The sequence below is a fragment of the Ips typographus genome, linkage group LG2, assembly GCF_016097725.1.
Source record: "Ips typographus isolate SLU linkage group LG2, UJ_Ityp_2.0, whole genome shotgun sequence".
Taxonomy (NCBI): Eukaryota; Metazoa; Arthropoda; class Insecta; order Coleoptera; family Curculionidae; genus Ips; species Ips typographus.
The window spans coordinates 16,526,251-16,546,599 of NC_138423.1; the positions used below are offsets into that span (position 1 = coordinate 16,526,251).

General features: G+C 31.9%; 1 protein-coding gene across 2 annotated transcripts in view; it reads right to left on the bottom strand.

Moving 5' to 3' along the window:
* Positions 1–4,368: 4,368 nt before the first annotated feature.
* LOC145725261 (ras-related and estrogen-regulated growth inhibitor) overlaps positions 4,369–20,349 on the bottom strand; it is a 46,056-nt gene continuing 30,075 nt past the window's right edge. For both annotated transcript variants that reach the window (XM_081973948.1, XM_081973947.1), the window contains 5 exons: positions 17,653–17,862; positions 16,517–16,618; positions 11,275–11,458; positions 11,079–11,220; positions 4,369–10,588 (listed from right to left, as the gene is read on the bottom strand). In XM_081973948.1, coding sequence (XP_081830074.1) covers positions 10,486–10,588; positions 11,079–11,220; positions 11,275–11,458; positions 16,517–16,618; positions 17,653–17,862 — 741 coding nt within the window. In that variant the 3' untranslated portion in view covers positions 4,369–10,485. The remainder of the gene's footprint in view (positions 10,589–11,078; positions 11,221–11,274; positions 11,459–16,516; positions 16,619–17,652; positions 17,863–20,349) is intronic.

The window sequence follows — 20,349 nt, forward strand, 5'->3', positions numbered from 1 at the left end:
AACAACCTTAGTAACTGATGCTATTTCTTGATTTGTTTGCTTGAACAGTTTTTGTTCAAATCAGTTAGGACTCTCTAAATGTTTTTGCGATATTCACTATAAAACATTGGAATTTTCATTCTTTGAACGGCTATAGCAAGCAAACAGTTGAAGATGGAACAAAACGGTATTCATGTTTCTATCTTACTTTTTCGGGATGGTGATTTTTCCAAAAATTTCAAAAATTTAAGTTTTTAAAAAAGTAAGATAAAATATGTAAACCGTTTTGCTCTCTTCAACCGTTCTCTTTCTATAGCCTTCCAAATAGTAAAAATTTCAATGTTAATTAAAAATCAATATCTCAAAACTGACCACATTTAGAGAAAAACTGACTAAAAATGAAAATAAAAATTATGATAATGATATTAATCAGGGCAATAATAATCATTGAACAGAATTTTCTTGAGTCAAACTGATTTTTGCTGTTCCTTACCGGTTAAAAAAGAAGGAATACTATATTGGGTACCTAACAAACAGACCCAAAAGGAACATCAAGAAAACCTTTGTTAGACAACTTTCGCATGCGTACTGTCAAGCAAAAAAATGATCTAAATAAGTACTAAAGTGTTAACAATGATGGTTCAGCTTAAAAATGGAGAAAGAAAACTATGGACTCTAAAGACCAGTTTATACCTCAAAATTAACAATTAAACTGAAGTTTCATCAAAGTTAAATTAATTTTCTTAAAGTTTAAGCTACACGTTTGTATGTCATGCTATACTTAAAACTTACCAACTTTGAGTGAAATTCCGGCTAATTCGTAAACCCTTCGTTCCTTTTCGTTGTAATAAACTGTCACTTCTGTCAAAATATTTGTGAAGTGTGAGACTTCTTTTACTTCTTTTTTTCCTCATTTCTTGTTTATGGGTGTTTACTACATAAATCTCCGATTTCCTTTTCTTCATTTCATCAGGGATACATTAATTCCGACTAGTGCAGCAATCACAACCAAAGAAAACGTGATCTATTTTTTATTTTTTAATTTTACAAATAACAATTTAATAGCTTTTTCCAAAAACAAATATTAGAATAGGTTTCGAATACGTCAAAGTCAAAAACACATCTATGTTATTTAATTTAACATATTTTCTAAAGTATAAAACGCATTGATTTATAGTTTAGTTTTATATTAAGTAATTTAAATTAAATAAACTCAAATTATTATTTTTTTAATTTGGAAGTATAAACCCGGCTTAATCAACGGTCTACAGGATTTGCAAAACAGAGTTAGAAATGACAGTTACTTGACAGTAATTTGTCAAATGTATTTAAGCTTATTTATTTTAAAATGTTGTACTATTAAAAACCAGAACAGTGGAACCTATTAGAGCTTTGGAAAATGCAAAATATCGAGCTTATGGCCAGTGAATTCACTCTAAATATTTGCAAAATTAATGAATCCAGATCTTGTTTGGGTAACAGAAACTCGATAAACAATAGCATTTAGATCCTCTCAAGTGCACAATTTGCATTTAAATATTTTAAATGCAAGTGCATAAACTACAAGGTAATAATAGAATTAGAGCGTGCAAGCTCACATTGCAATTTCAATCTAAAAAAGGAGTTATTGTACACATAAATAAAATTTAATTTAATTTGACAAATGTGAATTTTATTAAATATTTGAGTCTAGGTTTGTAACACAATTTAAACTTTTCCCTGCAAACTGCAGAGTTCCGTAATTATCGTAAATTAATAATACCAAACCGTGTACACCGGTCATAAAATTATAAACTATACCTAGAGTGTCCCAAAGTTTCCTATAATATGTATGAACTATAGTCAAAAAATAAGCTGTTAATTTTTAAATATTTTAGGAAACTAAAAGTTTGTTCTAGCAATTAAAGAAATCTAACGAATAACAGTTGCTTAAAATGTTTGCTATGTTTTCGATTACTAAATTACAAAATTTAATCACAAATTTCAATTTGCACACAACTTATTATCAAACTCAAATTAACAACACTGTTTATTATCCGGTTTTAATTTTCCAATGTTGACGATCAAGTGCACGAACATTTTTATTTATGATTCTGTTTAAAAAACAAAGTAGAGCTTTTTTAAGCTAAATTAAATGGGAAGTAGAAAATTAATTTGTATTTTATGAAAAACCAATGGCGTACTAGGTTTTCGTTTATTTATGTTTATTTTTTACAGGGTAATTAATTTAATTAATTAGACTAATTAATTCAGCGTGACAAAAAAGAAGTGGAAGAATGTGTTAAAATGATCGAGCTGGCCAATTGTCTAATATATTTAGCAGTTTTGGAACAAAAAGTTTTTTTTTTAAATCAAATTTTAACACTTTTATTTCTCTAACAAAGGACTTTTAGACTTAATTTTTTTTAGAAAATACTAGCATTATTTTTTATGAAATGAAGACACTGTTAAATTTACGAAAACGCAATTTGGGACACCCTGTGTATATAATTTTGTCCAGTCTAGGGATTTGTTATGGCATATTGTTGTAAATCTGCTTAGGTATCTGTGATATTTTAAAAGTTAAGAGAATCAGTTTTCTGATTCTGAGTAAACATTTCATCTGTTGTTATTTGTTCCAATTAAAAAAAATTTAAATTTATTTTCATAAACTTAATTGTGATGAGAACTGGCTCAAAAATTGCAAAGTGATTATTTGCAGCACAAATAAGACAGATTAGAAAAGTAAAATTCGGTGTGGCAGGAAGATTTACCAATTTGACCAGTAAATTTATTGGTATAAATGACATTTACTTCAAAGATTTTCCTGTCATGGCTGTCATTAATTTTAAAAGTCGTAAATCACTACACTTTTCATGCACCCCGTGTAGCGACACTGACGGACTGTGAAACTTCCAGGAATGAGTTTAACAGTTCTTTACAAACATTTTTGCTGCTTGCATTTCTCAGTTATTTAGCAAAAACTGGATTGTATCTCTGAATTCTATCTCAAAAATTGCGAACACGGTGACCAAAAACAGTCAATCACCATACTTCTCATGCACACCCTGTATACTAGAAACAAAAATGGTCCTGCAAAGTTACGGTGCTGAGTTAATGATTTAATTGGAAACAATGTTGGTCTCTTGAATTTTCCGTAACTTTCACCGTTTCTGAGTTATTTAAGAAAAACTGGTTTAATTCAACAAGTTTTCAAATAAGTTGAAATTGTGGTTTGAAATTTGAGCACCCTATAACTCGGTTATTTTTGGGAGTTCAGGGTGGTTCAATCACTTAAAATAACCGTTTTGAGCTCCTCTTTCCAGTGGTGTAAAGTAAATAATTATATCCCAAAAATTGCGAACAGGGTAACTATAACAGTGTACCACCACACTTTCCTTGCACTCCCTGTATACTGGAAGCAAAAACGGTCCTGCAAACGTATGGTGTTAGGTTAAGAAGTTGATTAGGAACATTTTCGGTCTTTTGCATTTTTTCTTTATACCGTTTTCGAGTTTTTTAGGAAAAACAGGATTAAAACTCAGTTGAAATTGTGATCTGAAATTTGAACACGGTTTAAAGGACAAATGGCCTGTAAAACAGACTTAAAGTAAGAAAATGATTGTTTTAAACACATTTTTGGAATCCTCACTAAATTTCCTTTCCCATAATCTAAAAAAACTACAAAATTTGGTACAGTCAGGGAGAAAAGCTGTGTCAAAATTTGAACTGTAAGGAACACAGTTTGAAAGGAGAGTCAGGGACAAAATCGCCTGTAAAACACACTTGAAGTAAGAAAATTACTGTTTTAAGAACATTTTTGGAATCCTCATTAAATTTTCTATCAGATAACCTGAAAAAACACTACAACATTTGGTACAGTCAGGGAGAAAAGCGGTGTTCAAATTTGAACTGCCAGAAAACAGTCAGGGACAAAATTGCCTGTAAAACACACTTGGAGTAAGAAAATTATTGTTTTAAGCACATTTTTGAAATCCCCATTAAATTTCTTATCTAATAACCTGAGAAACACTACAAAATTTGGTACAGTCAGGGAGAAAAGCAAAAAAAATTATATTTTAACTGCCAGACCCACAGTATTTGTAATTTACCAGTTCTAAAAATATTATTCGTGTTGTATCTAGAGAGACATCTATACTTGAGGAACTGCACTATTTTACAGTTTATGAAATTCAGTCTGGAAACTCCTTCTTCTACAAACGCTGCAATATTCCAAAGCTAAATCAATCAATGTAAGTGTGATTCACCAAATTTTCCTAAAGATGTCGCTATGTGGAAAAAATTATTGATATTAGTCACAATCAATCTCAGTCTGATTAACATTCTTTTACTGTCATCTATACGCACTTCGTTATGGTATATTTGTGATTAGATATGACAAAAACTTGATTTACATATAACATTTATTCAAAAATTAGTTTATATACAGGTATCTTTATAGACGGAATGTCTTACAACAATACAAATAGATATTATATTTACTGTCTAATTAATTACTTTATTTCCAAGTTATATTTTTTAAGACAGTATGTACCCCTAAAACTTACAACTTTTACAATTATGAAGCACATCCAGTAAGCTCTTGTTAAACAAGATTTTAAACACTTAAGTAAGATACTTAACCATTTATTAGAACTATATTAAATTTACATTTTAAGTCGTGAATGTTTTCCAGTTTAATATGTACACATATGGAATATTATCCCATTTTTTGGTGTACTTAAAAATGTTTTAAAATACAATAATTACATTCATATACACATAATCACATTTATTAGTTGTAGTTTGGTCTTGGTTTCTTCTTTCTTTATTTAATTACATGTATTTTGTCTCTTTAATTCAGTTATAGTAACACACAGGTCAATTGACAACACCAGGTTATTATAATGATTTACATCTATCTATAAGCAAATATAGTGCTGTTTAGTACTAGTACCTCTCTGAAGTATGCATATGACTATTATAAAGTAAAATAGTTGTCTTCACTGATGATACTGTCTGAGAAGTGACATCAAAAAAGCGTCAGAAGAGTCTAGTTAATGGTGCTTTGAGCAAGCCAAAATAAACTGAACCAAACAAAAAAAAAATTATCTAACAAACTTACTGAATCCAGATACGGAATCAAAAACCTTCAACTATACTCATAGTTTTATCAAAGGATCATAAAAAATACATTGCATTGTCTCAAACTGAATTCACTTCCTAACTTAAAAGAATAATCTCAGTAGTCATACTTAGCATATGCAGCTGTAACTCTAGTATTTTTTGAATTTAGGATTAAACATACATCCACAAAATAATTTAACTGTGATATACACAAAAAGTAGCTTTTTAACTGCTAAGCTATTAGTTACATTATCTTAGTTAAATTGGACAAACAATTAAAACAACAATTAATTACTTATAACTTTTGTAGTCATTCAACTCAAATTGTATCCAATGTATGTATCAGCTATTTGCTAGCTCATATAATGAGTCCAAAAGAAAGTACATACAATAATCTTAGTGAGGTAGAACAGCTTATAACTGTACAAATAAATAACAAGCAGCATATTTAGCAACTTTTTGAATCTCTACATGGGCTCTAAACAGGGTGTATCAAAAGCGCAGAAGCTCTTCAGTACGTTGTTAGAAATTCTTCTGTGACTATCAGAAAGCTAATTTGAAAATAATAGTCCGATTACTGCCTCCTCTATAGAGTTTTAAAGTTGAAAATACTACTATTATATTTCGTTTTTTTTTTTCAGACAGCAGCGTATCTCGTTAATAGACAAGTTTCACCATCCTTCCCAATCGTCAAATGACATGTTAAAATTATGTCATGGCAGCTTACAAGCACTAATCGATAAAATAAACTTGGGAATAATGTTCTTCTTCTTCTTCTGCTTTCAGCAGCCCTTTTGCATCCACTCCTGGACATAGGCCTCCCCTTGCTGCTTATATTCGGATCGGTTCATTGCCATCTGATGCAATAATGTTAAAAACCAACAAATTACCTTCAATCTTTTACGTTTAGAAATAGATTTTTTCACCTTTCGTGACAGAAACTATTTTCATTTTAACGTCAGTGACAAGAAATACCAAACCTTTCATAAATGTATTCCAATCGCGATTATTCTAGCTAGAGGCCCAGACAGAGGTTGCCCAGTGCTGAGTTAACTCCCAGATGGAGGAAAATATTATAGATACTCTAGAAAATGCTCCAGGAGTATTGTCCAAGAATTGGGAATATCTCACAGAACTGTTCATAGATTTATAAATAGAAAAGGGTATTATCCATATCACTATACTAAAGTACAAACGCTGCTCCAAGAAGATTTTCAACGTCGTACGATATCTGCAATTGGCTTCTAGGAAGAGTGGCTTTTCAGTGACAGACAAAGCCATTTCTTAGCAGAGATGACTTTGCCAACACAACCAAAAAAATGTTTTTATCAACACTATCATCCGCAAAGGTTCACTGTCCAAGTATGGGCAGAAATTTTTAAAAATCATCCTTTGCTGAGTTTTTATCCTCACCGCTTAAATGGACAAAATTTACTGGAGTTTTTGCATAATGACTTCTTAGTAATCTACCTATTGCGGTAAAAAAAAAGTAGATACAAATGGATAGCACTAGAGCCCATTTTGCTCTTCCATTACAAACATGGCTGAATGCTGAATATCCGAATAAATGGATTGGACGGAATGGGGCAGGTACTTGGACCACAAGGAGTCCAGATATCACACTGTTAGATTTCTTTCTTTGAGGACATAAAAAAACATTGGTCTATCGAACACCTGTTCAAAATACTGAAGATCAAATGAACAGAACTCGAAATTCTACTACCACAGCTACACCTCAAATGTTATTCGTAGTACACTAGAACGGCAACATTTTGAGCATCTTTTTTTTACAAAAATCTTTTTTGCTAGAAGCTCTAAATTTTTGTAAAGTTTAGAGTTTGGTTTCCCACTATGCGACGTACTGAAGAGCTTGGGCGCCATTTTTGATACACTTTAGTATAATTTGTTCTATCATAAGTTTAAGCTTAATATCTCATAAAATAAAGATTACCTATTTTTATATCAATTTAATTGGATTATTTTTATAACTCAAATAATCTAATAAATGGTCCGGTAATACCCTTTCTAAATTCTACACACGCAATTAGGTCAAAAAACATAATTAAAACTTTAAGATTTAACAACATTTGTCTACATTTACTTTCTTAGAAAGATACGGAAAATATTGGTTACCCATATACTGGGTGTCCCACTGGGAACTACCGCGGTCAATATTTGAAAAACTGCAAAAGACAATTTCAAAGTTTAGTAATTGCGTTGGGGCCTCCACATTCAAAATATTTTCATTTTTGTGGTACAACTGTAGATCCAATCTATATTCAGCTGTTTTCGAGATATTGACATTTTCGCATTTTGGAGTGACATATCTCTTACTCCTACAATATTTTTACATTTGTCAAAATTAAAAATTTTACGTTATTTGGGGTCTGGTGCGATATAGGTGCCACTGTATTTTTGTTTTTTTTTTTTTTTTTGATGAAATTGATGTCAGATTGTTTATATAACTTAGTTTTACCCAAAAAATGGTGGATGAAGCTATTTTTTAAGAAAAAAAACGCTTTGAAAGTGGTGAGGTTACGCCAAGTCTAGGCAGTGTTGTCAAGTCAAAATATGCAATTAAGGTAGAATAATCAGTCAAAAAACGGAAGATCAAAACAAATTCATTAATTTTACATTATTATACAAGATATCTTTTAATAGTCGTCAAAAATTTTAATCATTTCACAGTTTTTCTATTTTTTTATTAATAATTGTTTTTTAAATTTTGACATGAGTGACAGATATCACACATCTGAAATCATAAATCTCAAAAACACCCTTCATATCGAATACTGCAAGAAAAAAGTTTCTAAACCCTGATTTCACGTGATTGTAGAACAATATTTAGCTAGACGGTCACGTGATAATTGTCAAAATAACTGTCATAATTCTCAGAAACACGTCTTATATCAAATACTGCAAGAAAACGTTTCTAAACCCTGATTTCTGCAACTTTTGAGCATGATTTGACAGTTTTGACGTTATTGACAATTGTCACGTGATTTCAGAAGACTATTTAGCTATACTATAATGTGACAATTGTCAAAATAACTGTCATAATTCTCAGAAACACGTTTTATACCAAATGATGCAAGAAAACGTTTCTAAATCCTGATTTTTGCAAATTTTGAGCATGATTTGACAATTTTGACGTTAGTGGCAGTTGTCACGTGATTTCAGAAGACTATTTAGCTATACTATGAAGTGACAATTGTCAAAATAACTGTCATAATTCTCAGTAACACGTTTTATATCAAATACTGCAAGAAAACGTTTCTAAATCGTGATTTTTGTAACTTTAGTGTATGGTTTGACCGTTTTGACGATAGTGACAGTTGTCACGTGATTGTAGAACACTATTTAGCTAGACGACACGTGATAATTGTCAAAATAACTGTCATAATTCTAAGAAACACGTCTTATATTATATTGAATTCTGCAAGAAAACGTTTCTAAACCCTGATTTTTGCAATTTTTGAGCATGATTTAACAGTTTTGACAGTGACAGTTGTCACGTGATTGTAGAATACTATTTAGCTAGACGTCACGTGATAATTATCAAAATACCTCTCATAATTTTCAGAAACACGTCTTATATCAAATACTGCAAGAAAACGTTTCTAAACCCCGATTTTTGCAACTTTTGAGCATGGTTTGACTGTTTTGACGTTATTGACAGTTCAGGTGATTTCAGAAGACTATTTAGTTAGACTATGAAGTTTTTCGAAAACTGTGTTAAAATGTAATTCTTGCATATTCTAGTAAAATTTTGACAATTGTGACAATAGTGACAGACATCACGTGGTTTTAGAGAATAATTTGGAGTAAGAAAATGACTGTTTTAAGCGCATTTTTAGAATCCTTATTAAATTTCTTATTCAATAAACTGAAAATGCATATAAAAAATTTCACAACCAACATAATGGCAATAACGTAATTAGAAACGGTAGATTACATACAAAAAACAGGAGAACGGTAGAAGAACTACAAAAAAACTTTTTTGTAAATGTATTGAAAAAGATGCATGGCTAATCTAGTGCTAACCATAGTGGCCGACTCATAATGTAGCAATAATTATTAAGATCTCAAAAAGAGAAAAAATATGGAAAACTTCCATTTTAAGAGATTAATAAACAATTATTAGAATGACATTACTAATTTTGAACAGAAAAGCAGTTCGGTTTGACAACGTTGCTAAGGTCGTTAAGCACCAAACAAGACGATCAACAATCACGCTGGTGCTGCTGGTACCGATCAAAAACAAGTCATTTATGTTTAGTATGGAGAATACCATAAGAAAGGTAATAACGTGAAAATATGAGTTTTTCCTGCGCGAAAGTGATTCATCCACCCTTATTTTGGTAAAAGTAAGTTAAATAAACAATCTGACAACGATTTCATCAAAAAAGAACTAATATACGGTAGCACCTAAATCGCACCAGAACCCACTTATTTCATTAAGAGCTATGACAGTTCAAATTGTAAAAATGTTATTTTTTCTCTAAAACAGTTGAATATAGATATAGTACATCAAACATATTTAAAATCGTTAGGCGTATCAAAAAATATAATAACATGCAGGGTGTTCCTTTTAAAATAGTAAAGTTGGTTCCAACTTCAGAAAAATACGATGGTAAAGTTTAATTATTTTAGATGTGGTCCCCAACTCAAATAGAAAACCCTGAAATTTTCAGTCTTTTTTTGCATTTTTTGAAATATTGATCACGATAGTTCTGTATGTAAACACATGTATATAATATACAAGAATTACATTTTGAGAAACTCGCTTGTCCATTAAAACGACAAATCTATTTACGGTTACATTTATTACTAAATAGACTTGGATGTATGACTTAAAGAAGTTTGCAACAAACTTCATATTTAATTATCTTCAAAATCCTTAGCAACCCCTTTAAATATAATCTTTTAATGCAATGCAAAATAAAATGAATTAATGAGAAACTCGAAAAATCACTTTCACGAAATACAAAACAATTAAGTGAAGCATTAAACGTGACGTTGAATAAATTTAGTAAAACTGACACGGACAAGGTTTTAAAACATATTTGCAAAAAACTTTAATTTTGTCAGTCAGTTTAAAGTTGTTGATTACCAGCGCTGAATTAATTAAATGGTAGATAATTATTCCAAATCCAATTTTCAAAACGTTCCAAGTGTTGAGTTTGCTGCAAACTAATTTGAAGTTTATAATAAATTTCGTTGTCCATCCAATTCTACGAGGTTTCTTAGAGTAATCTTAAATCATAAGACACAGCGCTGTACATTCTCATTCAGAGACAATAATTTACAATTTAATGCATTAAATGTAACCATACATTAATTAGGTAACAATTACATAGTCTAATAAAATTGTTACATGAAATGTCTAGTTAACTAGACTTAGTAACTGGCATTGTTCCCTTTCATCGATATACTCATTCTTCTCTCGGTGTTGAAAAATGGAATTGTCTCAGTAGAGTTTCCTGAACTTCGTGGGCGATACCTACAAGAGATTTTACAATAAAAAAAACTGTAAATAACAACAAGCCCGAAAAAAAAACTTTTGTTTGCGCAAATCGTTTTTCTACTTATTCTCAAGAAAAAAACAATTTATAAAAAAGGTAAAAGAAAAATCATTTCAGTCTTATTTACGTAAGAAAATAAATAACGTAATAGCTACGACTTGCGATGTACCAGACTTTGATTCGAAAAACTGGGAATGTTCTCTTAAGTAAGCAGCTTTACATCTTTTTTTTATTAAAAGATTAAATTTCTTATAAAATCTCCAATATAAAAGGATCAAAAGAAATCAAATGTTAAATAAGCATTCCTGTTTCTCTTCTGATTATATTTTTGGTATTTTCTGATTTAGTTCCCCTTGAGTTCAGTTTTCGTTGATAGAATTTTAAAATTTTAATACTCTGAATATTTTACCGGTTTACTGCTACCGAGAATTGGTTCTGCTACCATATTTGATAATTTTAAAATATTACCTCCACTTCCAAGTTTTATGTTGTAAATGACCGTCAGTAGATGCTCTAGCCCGAAATGGTTGAGTATCTCCCAGACTTGAAGATTCCTTGAACTCGGAATCTTCATCTTCCTCCTCAAATTCAACTTCAGTCCATCGACGTCCTAACGTAAAAGATTGTTTTTTGAAAATTTTCTGCTTTTCTGCTTTAAACTCACCTAAAACCCCGGTCGAACGACAGCTACATGGAATGAGATTACTAGGCGAAACTGCATTGGAACATGCCATTCTATTACAATCTGGACTATCTGGTTCTTTATCGCTTCCTGACCGTTTTAGTTTGGTGGGGTTTTTGCTTAACACTCTCCAGAATCTGCAAGTGTCTCGGAAAACGTTCCAAACCTAAAATTGTTTATAGCGTTGCATAAAAAGTTATTTTAATTCCTATTAAAATATAACGTGTATATTTTCTAGTTCATAAAACTAATTTACAGTTAATACTAATTACGATTAAATTTCCTCGATTTTTACCCAATTAATTGGATTTTCGCTTTGTACTACATTCAATATAGTAAATAGCAAAATCAGAACAAAGGTTAATAAATGCTCATATGCACATATTGAAAAATAGAGCATTTTTGAATATAAATACAAATTATTAATGCAATTTTGACAAGTAAGTTGTAAAAATCTTAATACTGTGTATTACTTTGCGAGATGGGACAAATCTTAATATAATATTTAGAAACAGATTTTTAAGATAAATTATTTATGTTTATTACAGAAATGCAAAACTTGAAGATGATGCGGTATTTGGAAATAATTATTCTTTCATTTTAGGACCGCTAGTTATTATTACTTTCATCGGATAAATTTGGATAAATTTATTATAATAATTTCTATAGAAATGACAGAATTAGCCAACAGCAGCGTCTAATTTCACGGTTTCTCCAGAAATTATCCTTAGAATAAAGTTATTCTGAACTGAAAGTACTGACCCTTAGTCAACTAATCTACGGTTAACGGCATTAGCACTCAATTAAATATGTAGCATAAACAAAGTTGTTACAAAGATCATAAATCAATTTCTGTGAAAAAAAAAATTAATACTTAATCATGTTGTGTAATTACCCAAAATATGTTTTTTATTATAATTTTGTTATTCCTATTTATTAGTTTGTTATTCCTGTATTTTAATAAATTTCATCAGTTTTTCTATCTCTGTCCGTTTCTTTCAAACTGCCACTTTTCTTCGGCTTCTTTAAAGATGACAGGTGTCTTTATTTGACGTGCAACTAGGTTATCAGACGTCAAAATATAGCCCGTAATTTTGACATTATTTTAACTAAACACTATTTTCTTTCAAAAATCACAAATAACCGAAATATTGCCCGGGAAATAGAGTAGCGCAAGTGAACCAGCGTTTTAAAGATCATCACATTTTGACAGCTCCTAACTTAGTTCCTGTGCCAGTTAGGAGGTTCGTTCTAAGGTCAAAATGTAGCTTAAAACTTCTATTTTCTTCTGTCAGGCCAGAGTTTTTATGAAAACAACACTAATAACTGAGAGAACCAGCCTAGAAAACTATTCTGCACGCCAAACTTAAATGCAAAACTTTAGTATACTCTTTTCCACAGATTTTGATGGTGTAGTGCATTTCTCATAAACTCCAACTGTTCCAAAAGGCGTAATATTTAGGAAAATCGTTATCAGATTACTTAGAGTCCGGATTAAAAAGCACTAAAATCGTGAAAAAAAGCAAAACTATTTTGCTCGAAAAAGCATCATAGCTTTAAAAAAAGAACAAAACTCTCTCAGAGATGCACATTTTTGAGTCAAGGAAGATTTTAGACTGTTTTGGAAACTTTAAATTTTTTTTGAATTAATAAAGAAGCATTTGGATAATTTAAAGAGCATATTGAAGGTTCTGGAATGCTTTAAAAGCATTTGGAAATTCTTAGACAGTTTTAGAGTTTTTTGGAAGCTTTTAGACTGTTTTGATACTTTTTGGGAGCGTCTAGAATAGTTGAACAGCATTTGGAATCTTGAAAACAGTTTTGGACTGCTTGGGAAGCATTTTGGAGTTCTCGTAGTGTTTTAAAACCTTTTTAAACTACTTGAGGAGTATTTGGAAGGTTTTTGGACAGTTTAAAGAGCATATTGAAGGTTCTGGAATGCTTTAGAAGCATTTGAAAATTCTTAGACTGTTCTAAACATTTTTGGATCTTTCAGACTGTTCAAAAAGCTTTTAGAAACTTCTAGATTGTTTTGAAAGGTTTCCGACTGTTTTAAAAACATTTTAGAGTTTCTGTACTATTTTAAAACTTTTTTAAACTACTTGAGTATTTGGAAGATTTTTGGGCAATTTAAAGAGCATATTGAAGGTTCTGGAATGCTTTAGAGGCATTTGGACATTCTTAGACGGTTCAAAAATTTTTTGGAAGCTTCTAGACTAATTAAAGAGTATTTGGAATTTTTTAGACTGTTATAAAAGCTTTTGGAAGCTTCTATATTGTTTTGAAAAGTTTTCGACTGTTTTAGAAACATTTTGGAGTTTCTGTAGTGTTTTGAAGTCTTTTTAGACTACTTTAGGAGCATTTAAGATTCTGGACTGCTTTTAAGGCATTTGAAATTTTGTAGACGCTTCTAGAAACTTTTGGAAGCTTTTAAACTGTTCTAAAAGCATACTGAAACTTTTAGACTGTGTTGAAATGTTTTGAGAGAGAGAATTCTAGACTGTTTTAAAAGCTTTTGGAAGGCTTTCGACTACTTTTGAAGAATTTTGAAGTTTCTGTAGTATTTTGAAATCTTTTTTGATTACCTTAGAAGCATTTGGAGGGTTTCTGAACAGTTTAAAAAGCATTGAAGGTTTTATATTGCTTTTAAAGCATTTGAAAGCTTATGGAGGGTTCTAGAAAATTGTGGAAGCTTTTAAACTGCTTTAGAAGCATACGAAAGCTTTTAGACTGCCTTGAACCTTTTTTTTAATCATTTTAGACTAGTTTAGGAGCATTTGGAAAGTGTTTGAACAGTTTAAAGGGCATTGAAAGTTCTAGACTGCTTTTAACGCATTTAAAACCTTGTAGACGATTCTCTAGAAGCATACAGAACCTTTTAGACTGTCTTGAAATCTTTTGAGAGCTTCTATAGGTTGAAAAGCTTTTGGAAGCTTCTAGGCTGTTTTGTAAGCTTTTGCAAGGCATTTTGGAGCTTCTATACTGTTTTGAAATGTTTTTATAATTTTTTAGACTACTTCGGTCAGTTTAAATTTGTAAATTAATACTTACCCATTTTGCAACAGATAATTGGAATGTTTTTGTCTCTCATAAGCCTCCAATATCTCAATATAGTTATTAAAATTGTAAATTAACCTATACAAAATAAAACCATACTTATCGTTATTGTTTTTTCTCTATATTTTTTAATTGCTTTTCTCTTTCGCTCTTTCTCCGTTTCCCCCAAAACTGACAAAAAAACAGGTGTCCTTATTTGACAAGTGCTAACTTGGTTACTATGAGAGCTAGAAATTTCGTACAGACGTCAAAATATAGTGCGTAGTTTCAGCTTTCATTTATCTCTACACAATTTTATTTAAAAATCTTCAAATATCCGAAATATTCGGCATGTTATACAACAGTGTAACTGTACTAGAAATATCGGAGGGGTCACAATTTGACAGCTGCTAACTTGGTCCCTATAATAGTTGTTCAAACGTACAACTTTCTTTAAAAAAAATCGCAAAATCGAGATATTTACCGGAAAATAGAGCAGTGCAAGTAAACAAGTTTTATTAAAGATAGCTCTTACGTTGGTTCCTGTCACAGGAGGTTCGTTCCAACGTCAAACTGTAGCTCAAAAAGCTGTATTTATTCAAGGCAGAGTTTTTAAAGTGTGTTGCTGGATTTTACTTAAAATGCCGCTGCAATCTTAACTTAAAACGCCAATTGCTTTTACTGCATGTTAATGATACAGTTTTATGAGAAATACTACAGATTAATCCCAAAAGTAAATAAAAATCGTCCTAAAATGCTCTATTATCGAAATACAAATTATTAAGCTGTTTTAGATTATGCATTTTACAAACTTTTTATGGCAATTTGTTAAGTTTAGCAGGTAAACGAACCAGTAACAGTTCAATTTCAATTTGCAAGGAAGCACTTTTTGATAAGTTATCATTCACTGTCAGTAAACTTTCTTTTTACCAGCGAAAATTCTGTGTACAAAACTTTTGACAAACTTTGATAATATAGAAGGCACTACTCGCTTCAATTTTTTTCAATACTTTCCCAAACTTATTTTAACAAAATAAAAGTACGTTAAATCAATCGCGACTTGGGGTCAAACATTAATTCAACTTTCTGAGAGCGGAGAAGCGAAAATTGCAGTCTCGATAAACAATCAAACTTTGCTTAATAAGTTAGCTAAACCTAAACAATTCCTGTGGGAATTGCAATCGCCTGGAAAATGCATTGGTAGTTGTCGATTTTCTAGTAATTACCTACAACTAAAGTTGCAGTTGTTTCTGGGTGAACATGGTTCTATTCATTTAATTAAACAGAAAAGATTTTTTTAGGTTTTGTTGTAAACATGACACATTTTCAGAACACTTGCTACTTTTGATGAATTTGTCTACTAACTGGTTCTTGCATGACAGGGGCCAATTGAATAATTACTTATACTGAATTACACTTGTGTAAAGCTATTTAAATGTAAATATATTAGAATTTTCTTCTGTTAATTACTTTTGGTACACTTCAAAGGATTTAGCTGTTATACCAAATATAAACGATCAAAAACATATAAACAATGCGAGCACGATCTTTTGATTAAAAACACTTTACCCATTACAAGTGGCTAAAATTACAAAATTAATTTATTACTCATTTTGGTTCCCCCCCAGTAATTAATTGCAAATTAAAACGGTTGAATTCAATTTTTTCAAAACAGCTGGCTGAGTTCTAATCGAAACTGGGGAAAACAACTTTCCAACTTTCCAGTAAACATTTCATTACAAGGAAGGCATTTGCTTTTCTTGGCAACTGTTCGTTCATATCTTGCTGCAATTTGTCGTGTTTATGATGAATAATGAAATTCAATTTTCAGTATTGACAAAGATTTCGCTTTGTCAGTGGAAATTTTATAGAAATATGCAAAATTGAGGAGCGAACTTGAAGGACACTGAAATATTCAATTTCTGATTTGGTGCTTTATCGTTAAGGCGGAAAGCGATTTTAAATGGGATACGAAGCAATAAAACGAAGATATTCATACTCTAATTACGCCCTAAAATCCAGATGAGCAAGCTAATGACTATATTCAAGCATTAAAACCTATCAGAAAATCCCTTTTATCTTGTATACGTGCAAGCTTGTTATGTACTCATGTATAGATTTCGTCAAACTAATTAATTTTAATTATCTTTACCCCTATTTGTAGTGTGTTAATTAAACCCCATCTTACCTGTTCGATACTCTCTCTTACTGATATTTCATGAAAACAGACACATCCAATTTCCTTGCTACGTCTTTGGCCTTCTTCAAGAGAAATCATTCTGTCTTCTACCTGAAAGTTTTTTAGGATTAGTGGTGAAATATTATTCACTTAGGAAATTGTTAAATTGTATTTGTACCTAGAATTTTTGTAGGAGTAGTAATCAAAGAAGACCAGTAATAACATTTTTCCAATATTAAGTTTAAGTGGTGGGAGACAATTTAATTTTATATCCAGTCAACAAAGTAAAACTAGTTATTAACAAAACAAGGCCAGTTAATTCATTAAGCTGAATGACTATTAAAAGTTGATTCTTGCAACTTAGTTTGTATGTTTGCTAGACTGAAGAATTATTACAAATTTTCAGATAAATATCCATTTTCACATACAATACATACGTCGAATTTCGTTTTCAATACTAACCAAAAACTCCTGTATTTTATTTTGTGTATGTGTGTTGTTTTCAATACTTTAAAACTGTTTTTATCCACAAACAAAAATTCAAAAGCAGTCATTTCGAGAGATTTTGGAAGCTAAAACAAATTCGTGCACAATTTCGTTAACAGCACAGTGACATCTCAGAAACTATTGGATTATCGTACTTAAAAATATTTCAATTTTTTAAAGCTTTATATATTTAATCTTTTTGAAAAATTTAAGATATCTCTATTTTTAGTAATTATTCTATTATCAGTTATTGATTGTCTTTTGAGGCTTTTCTCTTATTAAAACTAATAAAAATAGCTAGTTTAATAATGTATTAAAAATAAACATACATTTAATAGGCCAAGATAATTAAAAGTAATTACTCAAAATGTAGTAAAATAAAAAGAAAAACCATTCTGTTTACGTATTGGATTTTATTGGGAAACCGATATTTACCTAAATACCGATTATATTTCAAACTTTATTTACTCAAACAACATTATATTATTAACTGTAGCAGTGTTAAAAAAAGCGCAACACTTTCCTAATAATTTAACCAGAATGGATCAATCCACTTTACAGCTAATTAAGTGCTATCTATTGTAATAGTACACAATTAAATTTAATGGGACATGAAACCATACTCACAAATGAATAAACACAATTACAATGAAACTTACTTGATCGATTTTATTTCCGACTAAAACTACTGGAACGTCTACTACAGGATCCTTGGTGCTATTACCTATTCGTTTTTTCCTCTTATTGTAATTGATCAAAAACTTCAGTCGGTAACATTCGTCGAATGAACACTTATCCGTTACAGAGTACATGAGGATGAAAGCTTCGGCCCATCGTATGTTTGCTTCTAGTCCTAGACAGTCGTTTTCCTGGAAAAATTTCCAAGTTTGAAAGATTATATTGAAGTTAAATGAATACGGTAGCCAGGATTAATACATCTGTATGTCATTAATCTTGAAGATGGATTTTGGTATCAGTTATTCTTTTTTAAAACCATATCGGAACTTCATGTTGTACGAATATTTACGGGCACGGGAAAATTTAAATTTCCCGGGAGAATGTAACTTCATTGAGAATATATTTTTTTATTTGCTCTGTGTTTCCAGAAACTTTGCAAATCAACTGTGGAGTTCACTTTCAAATGGCAGTGAGACTCTTGACATTAAGGATTTGAGTTTCCCATTTCTACGTCTGTATAAAATATTTGGCTACTCAGTACAAGCTAAATGGAGAATTTTAAATTATTCTGGTTAACAATTTATTGGTTTTTACTATCTCAATTTATTAAGCAAAATTCTATTACCGAACAACAACCTTCCAAAATCACTGATAAAAATAAACTAGTTTTAACCAGTTTTAAGTAGGCACTTACCATTTAAAATCAAATTTAATTTCTAAATGGATATTTTGCATCATTTTTGGAATTTAAAAAGTTCTAAACTTTCAAAAAGTTACAGGTAAAATTCTTATTGCGACATTAACATCAAAGTAACTTAAATTAACAAAGTTTATGAGTTCTAGACATTTTCGATCCGTTGAAAATGAGAAGAATATTGTCACGTTTTGGGGTGCGTAGTGATTTATGGTAGAGAAACAACTCAGGACACAGGTAAGCCTCGTTTATTATAAAAATAATTTAAATAAGGAATAAAGCGGGGTTAATCTTACCCACAGATTAGAAGGGCCACTAATGCCTTATTCCACGACGTCTTCATGAGAGTTACGGGGAGGGTGAGTCTACTTTGAGCCCTTCAGCTTCACCGTAAATTGGGGCACGCAAGGTGTTCTTGTACGGTGTGACCAAAGGACCAAGCAGTCACCTGATAAGGTTAAGGGTCACTTCAAGTTGCTAATAGTAATGGTAGGTGTGAATGGTGACAGATGTACTGAGACCTGATTAGATCTATTCTACCCCATCTTCTTCTGCTATCTCAAAGTTTCCTTGTTCATAGCAGCCCCTCAAGATTTAGTTCCTTTAGGAATTTCAGGATCTTGAGTGGGTCTGTTCCAGGTATTTCTTCCACAGCCAGCTGGTATAATCCCAGTGTGTTTAATCTTCTGTGGCGTACAGCATAACACTCCAGCAAGATGTGGTGGGGTGTTTCTGGTTCTTCTCCGCAAAACCTGCAGGTATTGTCCTCTTCTAGGCCTAGCTTCCTTAGTGTTCTCTCTTAGGAGTCGACAATGACCCGTTAGAAATTCTGTTAATTCTGTCTTCGATCTTGCTCGGTTAAAATTGCCGAGGAGATCTTTGGCCTGCCACAGTCCTGGAAGTCTTTGCCAGTGCGTCGCTCTCAGTTCTTCTTCAGCTTTATTAAGTACTTCGTGGACATATGCTTTTCCAAGGCAGCAGAATGGTTCTGGCCCGATCAGTGGCGCTGATACTTCTTTTCGTGCCAGAGTATCTGCTTGTTCGTTACCCTCTACTCCGACGTGCCCCGGAACTCAGAGGAGGGTTACCTTGTTGTTCCTTCCTAGATTATTGAGCTTTCCTAGGTACTCCAGAACCATCATCGAGTAGATGTTAGATGAGCTCAATGCTTTGATGGCTGCTTGGCTATCGGAAAGGATCGCAATTTCCTTGTTCCGGTATTTCCTGTCGAGGTTAAACTGAATACACCTTTCTATGGTGTGAATTTCTGCTTGAAAAATGCTAGGGAACTGGCCCAAGGATTCGGAGTATTTGGTGCGAGGCCCGTAGACTCCTACTTCAGTCCCCTCGGGAGTTTTAGATCCGTCCGTATACCATATTATGGTATTTTTTCCCAATGTTTGAATGGATTCTCTGCTCCAATCTCTCTTAGTGCTCATTTCCGATCGAAATTGTTTTTCGAAACTAAACTTCCTGATGATTTCGTCGGTTGGGCGATCGGCGAGATGTGCACTGCCAGTAGGCAGTGAGTCCCTTGCACTGTGTGCTCTCCTTTTAAATCCGGCCTTATCCAACCTGAGATGTGCTCCCCAAGCAGTTCTTCTCACCATGATGTGGAGCGGTTTGAGTTCGAGAATTACCTCTAGTGCTGCCGTGCGGGTCGATCTCATTGCTCCCGTTATGCAAAGACATGCAAGTCTCTGCACCTTTTGTAATGTTTTCCTTGTGGCAAATTCGGTTTTTCTGTGCCACACTACTGGGACGTATGTGATCATAGGTCTCACTATCATGGTATACATCCATCGCAGTATTGATGGATTACAGCCCCACGTCTTTCCCGAAATGTTCCTGCACACCATCAGTGATGACCTTGCCTTGCTGGCAATCTTTTCTACGTGGCGGTTCCAGATAAGTTTTGAGTCTAGGGTAAGTCCTAGATACTTAACCTCTTTCCGCCATTCTCACTTCAAGTTGCGAGAGAACC